The sequence below is a fragment of the Mytilus californianus genome, unplaced genomic scaffold, assembly GCF_021869535.1.
Source record: "Mytilus californianus isolate M0D057914Y unplaced genomic scaffold, xbMytCali1.0.p SCAF_12, whole genome shotgun sequence".
Lineage (NCBI taxonomy): Eukaryota > Metazoa > Mollusca > Bivalvia > Mytilida > Mytilidae > Mytilus > Mytilus californianus.
The window spans coordinates 28,467,431-28,487,201 of NW_026262604.1; the positions used below are offsets into that span (position 1 = coordinate 28,467,431).

Sequence of the window (19,771 nt, forward strand, 5' to 3'; positions counted from 1 at the left end):
TGACATCTGAGTTATCTTTAGTAGATTTACTTTTACTTTTTTTTTGGACGGTTTTTTACTTTCAGAGTCATTTAAAACACTGGTATCACTAGCATTAGTCCGTTTAACGCCTTTTTCAGGCATTATCACACATGTTTATAAAATTTTCTCTCTCTGTTAAAACAACACTACTACCCGCCATTATGTCACATGGTCGTTTTATATATTGGTCTAACTACCATTTAACTATTGGCACGCGCCGATGTTGTCGGTAAGTCTTTTTATTAAGGAACACGTGTTATATTTGCGGTCATGCATAACCGGGAGTTTAAGACATGCTTTTTTAATTGGAAAGATAAAACCGAACCCATGACATATCAATTTCAAAAATATCTATGACGAATTTTCGAGAATTGAAATTTTTAGTGTAAATTATTTCATTGTTTTGTTTCTATTAAATGTTTTTTTTTTTAATAATAAACATTTAATCGGTTGGCATTCTCTCTCTCTTTCTCTTTGATGTTTTTGCAGACAAAACAATTTACTGAATTAATTTAAATTGACAGACGTTAAACTCTCTGTTTTTAAACTTTTAGCATTAAATTTAGTTGCAGGAAATGTATTAAGTATTCTCATCACTTTTGCGGATGACTTTAATAATATTTACCTGTAAAATGATTTTTTTACAGAATGTTATATATTTTGAAATTCGTTCATTTTTATAGGCACCTAATTGCCCTAAAGGTTGCATTTCTGTAAATATAGACAATGCAATTTCCCATAAGAACTCCTTTTACGGCTAAAACTGTGCCACTTTTACTATGAAGTTCCGTAAAATAGTATATCCTAGAATGGAAAGTTGATATTCCCTACTTTTTTTTATTCAAAGGTCAAAACATAGGGCTGTTCGGCATATTTTCAACATTTATATGCCCCGAACGTCTAAGCTTATACTAAAATTCTGCACTACCCCTCCCTTCACTTATTGTCTTACTCAAAATTCAATTCCACCGCCTACCATGTGCATTTATACTGGTAACATTCCCAAATTATGTCTCAATGTTTTTAAGAAGAAAAAAAGAACTGTTTGTGTCTTTTCGAAAATTAGTATAAAAAAAAACAACACTAATGTCTACGGTCTAAATAAATTCCTTATTCCAAAATGTTTTAGCAAAAATAGTTTTGTGTTTTAATTAATTTTTTACAAAAAGGTTAGTTTCTAAACACAATATACTCGGCCAACATAAAATGAATGGTTGGTGCTTTAATGTTATTTCTGCCTGTACTTTGCATGACGCTGCTATAAGAAACATCTATAGATTTTAAACTAGCTTTCAAGCGTCATATTGACCATCGAACGGACCACTGCACTTCGGCGCAGACCATTGCACTTCAGCGTGACCATCGCACTTCAGCGTCCCCATCGCACCTCCAAGTCATACATATATATACACTTCTTTTTACTTGATTTCAATAATTGCAAACACTTTTTTATACCGATTTTCTGATAATAGGTTTTATTGTACTATAGTAATAATCATATTTCCCGCGGGTATTGCCCGAGGGAAATATGATCTATTTTAGGATTTACAAATCTCTTTGAAGCTTATGTAACGAACATATATCTCTTCTTTATTAAATTGAATTGGAAATAAAACTCATAACAATATTGTGTTTTACTTAAAGAAAGTATGACATTTATTCAAAAATTACCGTTAGAAGGTGTTGTTTTCATTTATTAAAGCACTGAGTCGATACTGCTGCTGGTACACTATAAGTCCCTGAGGGTATCATCAGCTCAGTAGTCAGTGCTTCGGTACTAACATGATTTATAACAAACTTTTCTTAAATTGTCTGTTTATAAATTTAGAAAATTATGAAGAAACGAAGGTTTCAGCTCCCTCGGGCAAAGTTGATCCTAGATGAATTGGGCTCTCCTGTAAAAATAAGTAGATGTGATATGATTGCCTACGTGACAACTACGTGACAACTATCCACCAATGTTAAAACGAAGAGGATGTAAGCAGTCATAGGCAACCCTACGATGAAAAAAACACATACCGTAAAATCGGCTATAAAACGGACCGACATGAAAAATAAGAAACAATTCAACTGAGAAAACTAACGGCCTAATTTATAACAAAGCAATTTATAAAAAAAACCCAAATAAACCAGACTTGAAGTAACGACAACCACTGAACTACACAGTGGCGGGACCAGAAATTTTCATAAAAGGGGGCGGGGGGGGGGGGGGGGGGGAGTACTGACTGCCATAAGAGAGGGGCCGCTCAAGTAATGCTTCAGTGGTCTCGAAATAATCAACCAAATTTTTCCCACAAAAGGGGGGACCCGGGCACCCTGCCGCCCCCTAAATCCGCCTCTACTACATGCTCCTGACTTTGGACAGGCACATACATAATGTGGAGAATGTGTAGGTCCTTTATTGGTCATATAGGTTTTCACTCCTTTCTTTATTTATACATGCTTGGCTTTTTAATATTCAGCTTCGAGTGTTTCTGGTGAAAGTAAATCCAGAAAATCGTTTCGGATGCATGAAATTTATAGAGTGTGTTTTGCAAGGAGATCGTGACGTAGGGATGTGAATGAGAGGTTTATTTGTGCAATAATTTCGGTCTCCTAACTATAGTGTAAATCTGCAGTTGTTTTATATTGTTGATATACAAATTATAACAATCCTTAGGATAAGATGGATGAATTAATAGTTAGTTGTTTAACGTCCAGTGGCAACTTATAGATGCATTATTAGAACATCAATTATGATATAAATATGAACAAGGACGTACATATGCAGATGTTCAACTTTTATTTTCCGACCCCTGGCGTCTAAAACGAATTTAAACTTGTGTAAATATATGAAACATTTATTATTTTTATTTCATTATTTAACCAATGTAAAGCTTTTCGAATACACTCCACAATTCTGAATGTATCCTCATTATGAAATCAAGAAGAAAGAATGTCCAAATGCTCGGGCAAAAAAAAAATAATATCGTTTTGAGCTATAAAGACATCAATCATGTCCTCATTTAAAAACATATAATTTCTGACTTGGGAGAGGCAGCACAAAATGAACCGGAAGTTTTCTCACGCTTAACTTGTAGCATTGTCTCAACCATGTCCGAGCAAGGGGCAGCAAATCCTCTCTTTAATCAACAGTTAAAGGAATTCAAAGAGAGTCTATTACCAGACATAGAAGAAAACTGGGAAAACCCGATCAAAACACTTGATCTGAAATGGCCAAGATGTCATCTTTCTTCTGTAAGATATCACTTGAATGACAATATTGATTTTATTGAAAGCTGGGCAGACTAAAATGATTTGTTAAAAAACATCTTTTTTGATGTGAGAGAAAAAGCTTTTGTAAGTGGCATATAGGCACTAGGAATAATTGATAAATTCGTTACAGGTCCATTTTGGAGATTTATCGAGACATCAAAAAATATTCTAGATTTAAACCCTTCTTTGCCACTTGCAAATAAAACTTTAGGAGTTGTCCATTGATGCATCTCCACTCTTAGCTCGTGAATTAGTATTTGAAGGTGTGGAAGTACATAGAAATTCTATCTTTGATTCATTGTTGATAGATACTGATGATTCTGTCGCTGAAATGTATACACACATGGCATTAGAGCTTTGTGCAGGTGGTATGCTACTTATTCTAGAAAGGCAAGCTAAAGACCAATTGCCTAGTGGTAAATTCTATGAACCATCTTTTAGGGATCAAATCCACGGTAGTTCTGTACCTACAACAAATACATGCTTAGAGAGAGATTTTGCCATGATTGACATGTTAGTTAGGCTTAAACCTTCGGCTACAACTGTAGCTTATGAAGCTATAATTATGTGGTCCAACAACAAAACCTTAAGCTGGCTTTCAAAGCTGTCAGACACAGATAAAAATAAATTGAGAATGTGTCAATGGACCATAGATGCCTCCGCTTGTGAATATGCATGAGTCAACTTCCACATACAGATACAGGATTCACGTAGTTAAGACCGTTTTGTGATTATAAGCATAAGTTTCATAACATTTGGTTAAGGCAAACTAAAGTTAGAGAACGGAAACGACAAGTTTAGCAATTTTACATTTATAAAGGAACATAACTCAAGAATGGTAAAAGAGGGACGAATGATACCAGAGGGACAGTCAAACTCATAGATCGAAAACAAACTGACAACGCCATGGCCAAAAATAAAAAGACAAACAGACAAATAATAGTACAGATGACACAACATAGAAAACCAAAGACTAAGAAACACGAACCCCACCAAAAAATTGGGGTGATCTCAGGTGCTCCGGAAGGGTAAGCAGATCCTGCTCCACATGTGGCACCCGTCGTGTTGCTTATGTTATTACAAATCCGGTAAATAGTCTAATTCGGTAAGTCACATTCGTGAAAAGGGAGGGTATTGTAGTTACGACATAAGGAACATATCCGATATCATCTGTGAAACGGTTATTCCATAACGGTCAACCAACTCGTGATGGCGTCCGTAAAATTTACGAAGGGATGATTTCAACTTCCCCATTTGGAACTCTTGGTTTAATAGCTTCCTTGTGAGCAGCAATCCTCTATCAAGGAAATCATGATAGGAAACATAAGCCCGGGAATATCGTATCAATTGGGAGATATATACTCCGTATCCAGCGCTGCTGGAATGTTGCTACATAGAAATGGAAAGTTCACAATTGGGAAGCTGAAATCATCTCTTTTGTCGTAAAGTTTTGTTTTCAACCGACCCTCATTATCAATTTCTAGATGTAAGTCAAGATCTGAGGCAGACTTAACTGTATCTGTAGTATCCTTTATCTCTAGTTCGATGGGACAAATTCGTTCAACATAGTCACCAAATTTTGTATTATTTAGTGAGAGAACATCATCTATATAGTGGAACGTAGATTTAAAGGATATTGCTAACTTCTTATCTTTCTTCCTAAGAAGTCCCTGTATGAAGTCAGCCTCATAATAATAAAGAAACAAGTCGGCAAGAATAGGGGCACAATAGGTTCCCAATGGAATTCCAACAGTTAAAGTGACACCACCCAATTTGGAACTTGATCTGTGTTGCGTGGTAATAGGCATTGTGTATAAGGTTTATGACATTTGGTTGAGGCAAACTAAAGATAGAGAACGGAAACGAAAAATTCAGCAATCTTTAGGTTTATATAGGGCATAACTCATGAACGGTAAAAAGTGACGCCACCCAATTTCAAAATTGATCTGTGCTTTGTTGTAATAAGCATTGTGTATAAGTTTTATTACATTTGGTTGAGGCAAACTAAAGTTAAAGAACGGAAACAAATTTTCGGGACGAATAGACGGGACAGACAAGGGTAACACTTAATGCCCCCTCCGCTACGGCGGGGGCATACAAAGGCTATAGATGATGCCAGGATTAGTGCACCAAGTATTATTCAGTCATTTAAAACAAGACAACAAAATCTATTCAATAAAAAAAACTTGAAAATTCTAAGAGCAAAGAAAGAAAACAAGGCAAATAAAGAAAACAAAGAGTACAGCCAAAAAGTGAAATCAACAGCACAATTAAGTGAACTTGGTGATATATGGGTTACCTAACAAATAGAGTGCTACACGGTTCAAATAAAAGATAAACCTACATATAATGTTTTGTTCAAAGAAGCTTTGATAGCACAACTTTAATTTAGAAAACAGGTTATTAAAAGCAAAGGTCCTAAGGAGTTATTTCAACAGTCATGTAAAGGGAAACAATATTCAATTCAACAACTTGAAAGTAATTTAAATGAAGTTGTTGAAAAAAAATGACCAAAATGAAAATGTAGCTTCTGTTGAAAATAAACTTCAATATTGATCTATGAATGAAGTCAGTGGTAATATAAGCAAGGCAAAGCAAGCTTTAGCACACAAGTTAAACATGGAAAGAAAGAAAATAACAATAAATCAGCAAAGTTACATTTTGACCAAATTTATCGAAACCCCACAGCTTTTTGTTGGAAAAACTTTTCAGCAAAAATATAAAGAGGAGGGTTATAATGAAATTCATAGTGCTCTGGTAAAGTTATATCAATAAAAAAATTAAAGGGTAAAAAAATGAATATCTTGTAAAATATGACATCGATGAAAACGATGAATGGCAGTTTCCTTTGTTGGTTGACATGTCAAATGGTGACTTGATTATAGTTGAATAATCATGAATTTACAACAGCACAGGACATCATAAAATTGACCTTTACCGAACAGAACTTTGATAAATAGTTAACAAAAAAAAAAATAAGATAAACAAAATAAGAAAGTTTATTTCTCTTCAGTAAGCCTATATTTTACTTTCTGCTTATCTTCAAATTGTGTATTTGTTACGTCATAAATCACCTTTCTTAAAACATGTAAAATGTAACTGACTGTGTACTTTTGTAAAATAAATTGTGGGTCTTTCTTAAAATGGTTTTTAGTGTCGTTTAATCATCATTTTAGTAGATTTTAGTGAGTATTGAAATCCTCTCCATGTACCCCAATTGATACCATCGGCATTAGACAAGTGCTGTCCACCAAAATATATTCCATTCAAATTAGAATAATGACAATCATTGTACCACCATGCCCCTTGAAATGTAAGTGCGCAGTCCCGATAACTTCTGTCATTATCCTTGTCTTTAGTAGAAAACATCATGCCGTTGTGATAATAGTTTGGGTTGAGCAGGCTATCTCCTGTGCATGTAAATAAAGAGAGTATACATTTACTTAAAGACGTATAAACTTATATAAGAAACACTTAATTTTTGTTAAGTTTTGTATGTCTAAAATGATACGGAGCAAAGTTAGTAAATACCACAAATGTACGTAACTTAGAATTGGCTGAATATCTTTCTTTTTTCCTGTCTTTAATAGAAATCATCATGCCGTTTTGTTTGGCGTCGTGGCGAGTAGACATCAGGCTATCTCATGAGCAAGTAAATAAAGAGTGGATATAATTGACTTGCGTATAAACTAATATAAGAAACGCTTTGCAAAAACTGGGTGATAAGTGATGATACCTCATTTCGTTAGAAAGTTATGTCATTTGTTTCGGAAAAATGTTAAAAAAAATGATAATACTACGATACCAATTGTACTGCACCAGATGCAGATTTCGACGATTAATGTCTATTCAGTGCTGCTCGGGGTCGAAATATTTGAAAATCCAAAACCAAAAAAAAAACGTTCAAAAGCTGATCAAACCAAACAGAACCTAAAGTAAAGTCAAACCTTGACAAGGAATAAGGCTTTGCATCAACGATTTATTTTCCTTAATTTAAAATATTTTCCAAAACAGCAAAATTCCATCAAACAGTTTCTGTATTTTCATGCTTGGCTGGTGATACCTTCGGGGACTAACAGTCCGCCAGCAGAGGTATCTACCAAGTGGTAATAATCACATTAGCGGTATCAATTTTATGCCCCAGATGCGCGTTATGACTATAATGTCACTTCACTGATGCTCGAGGCCAAAATATTTAAAAATCCTAAACCTAACATAAAATTCTAAAATATAAACCTTGTAGAGAGACAAAATACATGTTTCAGAGAGAGAGAGTAAGTGTTTATCTAGTTGAGTCGTATCCTTTTACTAAAATTTCTAACTTTAATCAAAAGAGCTGACTGCATGATCATGATGAATCAGATAAAATATAGAAGAAGTATACGTCAATGTTACAGTAACCAGACGTCACAAATAATCAAACACATCTATTTGCCATAAAAATGTCTATACAATATATCAAGTTCTATATAATTCCAAGTCTTAACAATGTAATAAATTAAACGCAACCAACTAGGAGATGCCGTCAACACCAAATTAACTAGATAAATACCCCCCAAAAAAAAACAAAAAAAAACAATGATTGTGTATTTACCTCCGGAAATGTGGTAGATTTGTTTAGTTGTTAGGTTGCTTTTTCATTGACGGATTCGCAATTTTGTTTTAGTTCAGTTTTGTGAAGATAAATCACATTGTTTTTCATATATCAAGGAAGCTTCAATTGTGACGGTTTTTAATTAATTTGATTTTGATTATGAACTTTTTTTGTCGTTGTAAGGAACTTTTGATTTATCACGTGGGAAATGTCCGACTTGCTCGATCCTTACGTAGACGTTTACATTGCTTGATAACTGTCTGCCTTATTTTAAAAATCATAAAATACATTCATATATAAGACATTGATTCATAAGAAATCGCCGATTGTTGACCGTTAGTCCCCGAAGTATCATATTCTCAAATTTTCCGTTGATAAATTTACAAATTATTGAGAAATGTGCTCAGGTAAAGCTGACAAAGACGAATTTTGCTATTCTTTTTAGATCACTTTTGGTCATATATCTGCTCATGTATTCAGCTATTTAAACATCGAGTAAATTGAGAAAAGCGATTCGGACGCTCCTAATTATAAATAGTTATGTTCTAGCACAAAGTCTATAATGCTGGTGGTTCCTTTAGATCACATAGCTCCTCATGTATTTTTGCATTCATTCGTACATGGCTTTGCAATATTTATTTGAGAGGTTGATACCGATGCTTACGATTGTATAGAATTTGAATAGCAAAATCAATGAAAATATAATTTATCAAATATTAACAAAATGTATATGATCTATAATTATTTAATGTTCGAAAAGTGCAGTAAGTCGTTAAACTGTTAAATATGTATTTCTGGTATAGTGTATTGTTACAATATGCTTTATTTTTACACATTTGTTCCTTTTATTTTTACACAACATCAATTTCTATTTTTTTTATTTTTTATCCATTTTTCTCCATTCTTTTTTTTCCGGCCTATTGTTCAGTAAACCCAATCCAGACCCTGATACATTATATAAAAGAGAGGCAAAAGATACCAAAGGGACATTCAATCTCATATGTAGAAAATAAACGGACAAAGACAAGGCTACAAAAGAAAAAAAAAAGATCAACAGACAATCAACAGTACACAAAACACAACATAGAAAACCAAAGACTGAGCAACAAGAACCCCACCAAAAACCTGGGGTGATCTCAGGTGCTCCAAAAGGGTAAGCAGATCCTGCTTCACATGTGGCACCTGTCGTGTTGCTCATGTTAGTACAACACCGGTGATAAGTCTAACTCGGTAGGTCACATTCGGAGAAAAGAAGACGGGATATCATAATAATATGCGCAATAACAAAAATATTAAAATCCGCAGAAAAATTAATAAACATTAACACAAAATACATAAAAAAAGGATTGTCGATGAGACAACTTTCCGAAGACAAAAGAACAAAGATATGAACAATTACAAGTCACTATATGGCCTTCAACAATAGTTAAAAAACCCTTAAGTATAGCATAACATACATACGGTTTGCTTTGGTACTGAAATTATGTGTAACATATTTTGTAATTTAATTATCCGTTGATATATTAGATAGATTAAAACTAAGGTTCCAACAGTCTCAGTCGAAGTTAACCGAAGGAGTTGGTTATTCTTTGAAGCCCTTTTTTGATCATAAAGCTACACCCGTGTTTATAAAGTTTTACATCCTTGCCTATTTATTTAGTATGGGCTATCCTGATAAGGTAAAAACACGTTTATAAAGATGTTTTTTTCATTTGTTTTATGACAAATTTACTTTAAAAAAAATCTTGTCATAAAACACATATGTCAAAATTCTGAATGCATGAACAGTATGACACAATATGACCGAATTAGTATTTGACCTCTCTACTCCTAAGACTAGCATTCCGGACAAGACACTTAAAGACAAATCAAAAGAAGAAACAAAAAATCTTCTTTAAGGAACAGAAAAAAACTTTACTTTATGAGAGAAAAAAACAAAACAAAAAAAAAACCACTCTGCTACCAGCAGAAAGTTCACTGAAACTGACATCTTCAAAAATTGATTTATTTGTATTGACAACATTTGTGTTCACTTGGAGATCATGTTTTTTCAACAGACAATAAGCATTCCTATGGGAAATCAACTGTGCCCCTTTATTTGCGGACTTAAGCTTTTATTTTTTTGATAAGCCAGACTTTATACAGAAATTTTAGTCTGATCGTGTTCTACTATGTTACAGTCTGATAAACCTTGAATTTAATTTGATTATGCAACGTTTCTGTTGCAGAACAGTTCTAAAATATATTAATATACACTGTAAACGATTAAATGATTGCTTATTATCTATCTGTTCTTTATATAAAGGTGAAAATAGCATATGCATATTCAGGACGATAGCATGGTTAGGAGATATAAGTATACCCAAAAACAGGCCGTCACGTAAGCAAGATTTTTAACATCGTAAACGGTAAGAATCCGACGGAATGCAACTGAAACGTGCTCATACAATATACACTGCTGCAACAGGGTTATGTGGAAAGACGATTTAAATGATACAAGTACACAAGTTTTACTTTTATCGTCATTAATTGGTAGACCTTTATGACACTTGTTTTACATTCGTTTGATGTGTTTGATGTGTTTTAGCTTTTGATTTTTCAATTTGATAAGGGACTTTCCGTTTTGAATTTTCCTTTGAGTTCGATATTCTTTTTATTTTACTTTTTACTTAAACTTCTATTAAAAGAACACTTTTCGCGGTCTAAGAACAGACGTCTTGATTCATAAATAAACCGGAAGTATCTTAGTGACATATCAACTGAGTCCGGATATGCATGGAACAGATTTGTACCTAACATAGCAACCATTTATATATTTTTGTATTTTATTATTCAAAATCACTGGGATTGAATTACGAAACGTAGAAAAATACTCGAGAAAATGACCATTTTGTTTAAATTTAACCTGATATAGGTGATGTTGTCGTTTTGGTGTTGTGTTTGACGTTGCCATAAAAGCGGGAGGTTTGGCATGCCACAAAACCAGGTTCAACCCACCATTTTTTTCTTAAAATGTCCTGTACCAAGTCAGGAAAATGGCCATTGTTATATTATAGTTCGTTTCTGTGTGTGTTACATTTTAATGTTGTGTTTTTATTGTGTCGTTGTTCTCCTCTTATATTTGATGCATTTCCCTCAGTTTTAGTTTGTAACCCGGATTCGTTTATATCTCTATCGATTTATGAGTTTTGAACAGCGCTATACTACTGTTGCCTTTATTTATAGCCTTAAATTTCAATTTCGTTTCAATGATTATGGAGAATACATTTTATTCTGGTCTAATACAAATCCGCACTCCCTAAAACTGCTATGCGGCTTAACAGTAGTTTGTGTTGTTGGATTTCTGCCTTAATGAAATATATCACACACTTCTCTTTATTCAAATTGATCAATTGAAATTCTAAAGATATACCTGCAGTTCCGCTGTATCCAGTAATACTCAAAGTATACTGTGTTGATGCATCCCCTACACTGAACTCGCTATACTCTGCGTACCTCGAATTCTCTTCAAAATCCTCAAGATGGATGTAAATTTTGTAGGTTCCAGAAGACGTAAGAAGGTTTATGAATTTATTTCCTGTACAACAGAAAAAGCAAACTTTATTCTGCAATCTATCAATCGGAATCGGGTTATTATTGATTTTTAATCGTATAATTCTTAACAGCGCTTAAATGTTTCTATATTTGAGTCATTTGTTAAAATTGGAGAAGAAGAAACATTTAAAACAAAGCATCAGATAACAAGACTGGACAATATACAGAAGTAACTTTATTGGTGAAACCTATTTTCATGTATTCAAAAACAAAGAGGTATCATTTTGTGTTTTGCTTTGTAAATCGTAGAAAACTAGGATTTTGAATAGGTGTTGAATTTGTTATTTAGATTTAATATATGACATAAGATTGTGCAGATAATTGAAAAATATTTTAAGAAAAAAGCTCCAATATTTTTCCGAAAGTTTTAGCTAAACAAGTAGCATGTGTAAATAATAACCTTTTCATCAAACGTTAGTTGTCTCCGATGATATTGTTATCATTTGTATACAACGCAATCATTTTCAAATCTTTCTCCATAAAACTAAGAAAAAATGTGTTCTGGAATAGAATACGAAAGACTGATCAATGATGTCTTAACTTGCTGTGCTGAATGGAAAAGGTGTTTTTCAATGGATTTCAAAGAGAAAATTACCCAACCAAAACTCGGATTTTAAATCTCCAAATCCAATCTCATAATCAATCCATTCTTTGTAAAAATCAACTGCTCCATTCATTCTGCTTTGGAAAACCTTTAGAAAATGTACACAACATTTATAATAATGAAATTAAATAAAACACTATATCGACTTAAACAGAGATAAGTCTATTTTAAACTGAAGTGAATTCGTGTGTTGATGCAGTATCGTAATTGCGTTATCACGATATTGTTTTAATGTCATTTTACGCTCACCTGACCCAAAGTATCATGTAAAGTATTGCCATAAACATATGTTACTAGAACCTAAGGTTAAATTATATTATGTGTCTTATATCTTAAAAAATATAACAGATAGCCAAGATCTGACATAGGTAAAATGCCCAAAGTGTCAAGATCTACCTACTTCCTGTTTGCTGCAAAATTATCAAATGACTCCTTAATGAGTTATTGCCCTTAATGGACATTTTTTTTCAAATTTTTCCTGTTTTGCCTTTTATTCAAACCCATAGTTGATAGAAAGAACTGATAAGGACAACAATTATTAGCAATACAAGATCTACAAAACCCATTATTGATCGAAACTATTGGATGGCCCCTCAAGGATCTATAGCCTTCAAAGACGATTGTGTTGGCTAATGATCTTGTCCATCTTGGGTTTTTTTTCAATGACATTTTCGTCTAAAATTACTGCACAAATTTGAACCTTATTAAGAATGTATAATCCTTCGGATATTTAGTACACTTTATATATTATGAATTCTGTGCTTTTTTCCAGTCATATAACAATCATGGCCACCATTCTTCAAAATAGAACATGAGGGTAAAAATGCATTAATTGTCTTCTATCTCGAAAACTTTAACAGATAGAAAAAATTAAATATGCTCAGAATGCCTTCCTCCTTATTGCAACAATATTATCAGATGGCAAATTACTGAAGTTATTGCCCTTAAATGATGCTTTTTGACTTTATTTCAACCTTTTGTTTGTTATCTTGAAAACTATAATAGATAGGTAGAAACTATAGTCAGAAGAAATGTTCAACACGATCTCCAGAAATGATAATATGTCATTAATAATTTGACTAATTCTTTTATAAGTTATTGCCATTAAATGACGACCTTTGACTAAGTTACGAGTTTTCGCCTATAATTTTAAAAACTATAAAATAGATAGTTGGAAACAAATAATTACAAAAATAATTAGAAATATAAGAACGTCAAAAATACCAATTCAACGTAAACACTTAAATGACTCCTTATAGGAGCTATTGCACTAAAATGAGGATTTATTGACTTTTGAATAGATTTTGTCTATTATCTTATAAATTTTGATAGATAAGTAGAAACTCAAAAAGCAAAAATGATCAGCAATACAAAGCCTGCAAACATTCTTAGATGTCCAAAAACATTGGATGATTTATAACAGTTATGGCAATTAAATGAAGATTTTTGACTTATTTTCCCGTTTTTGACTATTCTTCAAAACTATAATAGATAAACTGAAACAGTGAATAGCAGAAACCATCAACTATTCATGGTCAACAAAAAATGCCAATTTGATCGTAACTATCAGATTACTCTTTATGGATATGATGTTTTGCCCTAAAAAGACACTCATTAACTAATTTTCGAGTAATTGCCTCTAATCTAGAAAATAAAATAATAGATAGTTAGAAACTGTTAACATAAAAAATGATCCAAAATTTTGGGTTTTTGCCTATTAATTTCAATTTTTGGCTTATGAGCGATTTATGCTGTTAGGAGCCTCTTATTTGGTTATATAGCTATTCACGAGTGTATGTAATTATACATTTTGCATTTCATATTTTTGAGTTTTAGCGTTCCTGTTGACGGTAAATTCAGATATCGGACGCATCAAAATTAAAAAAAAAATTATCTGCATTTACTGTTCTTTTTTGAGAGAAAAAACTTTGCAAATTTTTAAAAGATATATATATAAATAAAAACTTGTATATTTTAGAGTAGGACAATTGAAATATTGAATGTGCCTGAAAAAGCATAGTTTTTCAATTGTCCCTAAGCATCAATACAAAGTAAGAGATCAAGACAGTATGCATATCTTAATATTAAATCATCGCCAACTATACATTGTTAATCAAGTATACCTGGTCACGGTAAAAAGTGTCTGGCGCATTGAATCGGTATCGTACATATTCAGTTATGATTACATTTTGTCCATTGGATCATCTACCTTCATGTGAAATCAATGGCTGATTTTTTTTTAATTTAACAATATATTTCCCGTGCGAAATTTGTAAGTAGTTTTTTTTTCTAATTTAGAATTTTCACATTTTTAATCTTTTAATCGAATTGTCAGCAAATTAAAAAACAAACAAATATGGCTTCACTTGTCTGTGAACAAATATTGTTTTTGAAGTGTAGATGCTGAACACAAATGGAACAAAATTTCCTGAAATTATAGTAGTTCAATGCACAGTAAGCTTTGAAAGTTCCGTAGGTTATCTAAAGATTTACAGATTCCGGGAATAAATCAGAAATTGCAAAAACTATAAGTAGCACATTGCTTAGTCCTAAAAAAATTACGCCATCCAACCCAAAAAACAACGAAAGAAAACAAAAACTAAAGTAACAAAAGAGAAACTTAAATTGATGCTTTTCACTTAAAAAAACAGTCATTCTAATATTCATTCCATTTGTTTGGCAAAGTGAACATCAGTTTTTCAAATGTAAATTAAATATGTGTATTCTGTACGAATAATATGATACTATTACATTGAAACCAAAGTTAAATACATATCTACACCTGTAAACTTACAGTCCATCCAAATCCTGCTGTATCCATGTCACAGTAAACATCAAACATCTCGTTTGAAGGATATATTGTATATACCCCTGAGCAACTTCCTTGTGGAAGATCACCACAGTCACGTGGGCGAAGTTCTGAAAATATTTTTTTTAGTTGATGACTTGATTTTCATCTCATATATCAGATAATATTTATACATATATTGCACGACGAACGAATTAACGACGATCCTTTATGATGCAAATATTTCACATGACTTTATAAGCCAGATGATCTTAAACGTTTTCCATTTTTGTCGTGTGTATATGCTTGTCCTTGATGTAAAACATATTTCTCTTATACAGGACCGTGTCTGTTCGAGTTGTTAGGGTGACGTTACTAATGAAGATTTGGCTATTTCATTCGTTTTAGGTTTTGAACATTAGGCCAAGTAAATTTAATTAGTAGATTTTCATCCAAATTTTTTTAAAAAATGGGGTGGGTGGGAGGATTTTATTTTTTATTTTTTATTAGATATGAAACGCTCTTGTGACGTGTTCTTCATATATGCAAGTGTAATAATAAGGTTCTATCATGTATATACATGTATAACGAATCAAACATACAAAGAAATGCAAAAACCAAAATTTGAAACAGGATGTTATTAATGAAACGAAATTATCGACAGTTACCGGTAACGAAAATGAACAAAATCCGAAAATCGTAAATTTTTAAAAATAAAAAAAATTCGGGCGGAACGATTTGAGAGGGGCGGGCGGGGATGAAAATCTATCAATTAATTTTAATTGGCCTTATAAATAATTTTTCAGTTTTATATATTTGTGAAACAGTGATCTCAATTACTCTCCAATTTATTCTTTATATACAAATGTTATTTCACTTTTATAATAATTAGCAGAAAAAGTTCGTTATACCGCCATTAATAGGAAAAAACCAATTAAAAAGTGGAACATATTTCAGAGAGACAACAAAAACAAATTAGAAGAAAAATACAAAACCATTAATAGACAAATATTAACCGAGCAAACACTACACATTAGGTAAAAATAAAACATATTTATTGTGCACACATAGCGATTTCAAAAAGACCTTTTATTCACTTTTCTTTCCTTCTACAAAAACAAACATTTACAAGTTTTTTTTTCTGCTGAACAATAACAATCTCGTTATCTGTTATCATATTGCGGATATTGTGACGCCACAACTGTACCTATAAAAGTGGTGAGTAAATGATCACTTTATCATGTTATCTGGCTACAAGTATTCAGAAAAAAAGACCATTATGTTGTAACAAAATGCAAAAGACCAGACGAGAACGTTATATTATTGTTCGCTTTTTTCGAAATTGAGCATACAGTATATGTACATTTTATGGCATATAATCTTTTATGTAATATTAAGTAACAACATCAAATATTTAGTTTATATTTTTTAATTTCAAAGTTTGCTTGTGAGTATTATTTTTAGTAAACAGTATTGGTATATATAGAACAAGAATATTTTGAAACAGATATTCATTTCACACCAGGAGAAAATAAATCTTGAATGAACAAATATATATTTATTGATAAACATTGGTATACAATTCCTTTTGAAAAGTATAATTTTTTTCTTTAAAAAGGAGACTGTCTAAATGCAATGAATCTTTAAAGAAATCTCTCTAATTGCCCGTCTTATTTCGTACACACATGTCGTTAAAATGTATTACTTAGCTGCTGAACGAATGGAAAAAAGCACAAAAGGAAACAAATGTTCTACAGCCGAAGACTTTTCTGTGTAAAAAAGGGCCTCGCGTAAAACAGGAGTTACTGAAATGATATTTAGTATATCTATATTGTCGTTCATTTATGGATCGTTTGTTCAAAGCAAGGTGAAATATACTGACAACCTTATTTCATTGCAGTATGGAAGCACCATATAAGATATATGATAACCTTCTCAAAATAGCTAAACAAAAATCTGTATGCGTCATATATGAATATTTGTATCCCTTATGATATATAACTAGTCTTACACGTATGTTTATAATTCGGCAAAAAGAAATCAGTTCAGAAATATAAGCCGAACAAAATCGATAACATACAAATAAGGAGATGTGGTATGATTGCAAGTGAGACAGCTATCAAGACCTCCTAACAAATTGGTTTTTAGGTTTGCTAGCCAATCCCGTCAACCAATACAAAGGCAAATTACTATTTTCCCGGTGACTTGCACAGATTAAATATCTTTTGGGTATAAAGAAAAGTAAAAGTTGCACGTGGCTTTCACAGTTCTAATATCACACCATTTCTGAAGTTTACGTTGTTCATCATTGATCATTTATGTCATTTACAAAATACTGGTGACCTGTAGTTTGTTTTCTGTAAACCAACTTATTTTCGCGGATACTTTATTTCGCGTGTAGCCATTTTTAAACGACTGCGCGCCGATTTATTTTCGGGGTTTTCTTTTTTCTTGACGTATTTGTACAAGGAAAAACCCAAAGTGATACATATTTGCGACGATTTATATTTGCGATATTTTTGTAGTCACGAAAATCGCGAAAATAAGTCGCTCTCGAAAATAAGTTTTTTTACGGTGTTATTGTCAGCATAATATACTTCCGTTATAATATTCCCATTATCATTTTTGTCAGAGATCATATGAAACAACATTATTCCAAGATAACTATTTTATAAAGCTTGACTATGAAAAACTTGATTGCAAATTACAATTTTACCTGAAACTACATCCTTTAAAAGATGCCGAGTACCTGCTGCTAAGACACATGGAAAATTCGGTTTCACTCCAACAATAAATGTGAAGGGTAAACACACTTAAAATCATGTATGAAAACACTTTGTTGATCAGATTTATTTGTGTAAATGCATATATAAAAAAGAAGATGTGGTATGATTTCCAATGAGACAACTCTTCACAAGAGACCAAACGACATAGAAATTAACAGTCATAGGTCACCGTACAGCCCTCAACAATGAGCAAATCCCGTACCGCATAATCAGTTATAAAAGGCCCCGAAATGACAAATGTAAAACAATTCAAACGAGAAAATAACTATGCCATGATATATAAAACTTACGTGTGCTATTTTCAAATAGCTTTATAGGTAATGGAACACAATAGTAATCCGTTCCTCTTGGCATGCATGCCTCGTTGAGTTTACAATCATTTCCTCTGCATTGACCAGCTAGTTCCTGAAAATTGAGTGGCCATCAGTTACATGAACATGAAAATGTCAATCCTTTATGCGAATTTCTCCAAAATATACACAATTTTTAGAGCAATGAACATTTATTTGCATTACAAAGGCATTCTCAGATTGTGCCGATTGAACATAAAGAATCATCATCAAGTTATGATTTCGGACTATGTTCATTTCAAAATTAAAAAAAATGTTTTCATGAAGAAAAAATGCTTAAAAGTTTGAACACATGCGGTTATTGATAAAAGGTATAACTAACTTTCTCGGTGCTGTATAAAAAATTTCTTAAATAATTTGGTGGAACTGAAATATAGAATTATTATGTTTGTTTCGAAAAATTACAATCGACCAGTTACAATTATTACAGTAAATTGCAAAATTATACTTCATTTAATCCGTTTGCCTCACGTCATGAAATGTAGTATACAGAACACACCTCACCCTAACAGTTATCACACATTTGGTGTTTATTATGATTATCTAGTAGCTAACAGAAATATTTAGCCAAAGTAACAGTCTACAATCATTTTTGTCTCGCCTGCGACGAAAGTCGCAATAAGCGAGACATATGTATTGTGTTCCCGGCGGCGACAGCGGCGGCGGAGGATGCGTCAGCAATTGCTATTTTTTCTGCTTAAGTCAGTTTGATAGGACCTACGTGTGATAGATGAATGATATTTTGTATAAAGATGCATTACTATCAGTACATATCAGTTTGACGGCTATATCGATGTCTGCTCTCCTCCTCCTTTTCCCTTCAAGGTCAAGGTCCAGCAACTTTCAACTAATAAATAATTATATACATATTGTCGTCTGCAAGGTTTGGTGCATATTTTTATTAAATTTTTATATATATTATATTGCAATTACCTGAGGAAAAGTCGAGGCAGCAACAAAGCTATTTCCAATACTCTCAACGAGTGCACATTTACTTTCACCGGGTTCAGCGTCATTTATTTGGCAAGTTTTATTCGCTGCTATAAAGTTAATAGATTTGCATATTTTTACTCTCGAGCAGTATTGAGCACATATTGACCACATCGGCATTCGTACCTCAAACAGCACATGACCAATGTATATTTGATCTTTTTGTTTTTTAAAAACGACTATTTCACATAATGTCCACATAAATAGGAAAGCTATCGAAAAGGTCAAGCGGTACATTTTGCTTCAATTGAAATATCATGAAAGTATTTATGTTTCTTCCTTACTCGAAAATCTTTGCGTGTGTTCATGTAGGCTATTCATTACATAGAAACATAGAATCATTTTTAATCCGGTTATTCTTAATCTATCGAATGATTAACTAACGTAGTGAAAATAACAATTACAATTGATAAAGAGATGATATTTCGATTTCATTAATATTACAAAAGCCTTTTAAAGTTGAAATGTAATTCATGAAAAGAATACAAGGTAATGACGTTTTCAGTATAACGTTGCGACAACTCATTAAATGCATATGCATTATTTATATGATGATGCAGTCAAAACTATATTGATTTTATTGTCTAAATTTCTATCAAATCTTCGTTTTGTCAATATATCAAAGTTCTCAACATAAAACTTTCAAAAACGTCCAGTAAACCTGTTAAAACAGTCAGCAGAAGTATCTGTTGAATAAATGTACGTATACCAAGAGTATGTTGGGGAAATTATTGTCACTTGGATTAGGTAACTGTTTCTCGTGAAAATTGTAAAAACTAATTTTTTTCC

At 32.4% G+C, this 19,771-nt stretch overlaps 1 protein-coding gene across 1 annotated transcript; it reads right to left on the minus strand.

Moving 5' to 3' along the window:
• Positions 1-6,256: 6,256 nt before the first annotated feature.
• Positions 6,257-19,326, minus strand: LOC127721640 (microfibril-associated glycoprotein 4-like). The gene is made up of 6 exons (XM_052228414.1): positions 18,926-19,326; positions 17,933-18,047; positions 14,863-14,987; positions 12,060-12,156; positions 11,283-11,447; positions 6,257-6,686 (listed from the first exon to the last, which is right to left on the minus strand). Exons 1-6 carry the CDS (start codon positions 19,217-19,219, stop codon positions 6,427-6,429), a joined length of 1,056 nt encoding a protein of 351 aa, XP_052084374.1. The 5' UTR covers positions 19,220-19,326; the 3' UTR covers positions 6,257-6,426.
• Positions 19,327-19,771: the final 445 nt, after the last annotated feature.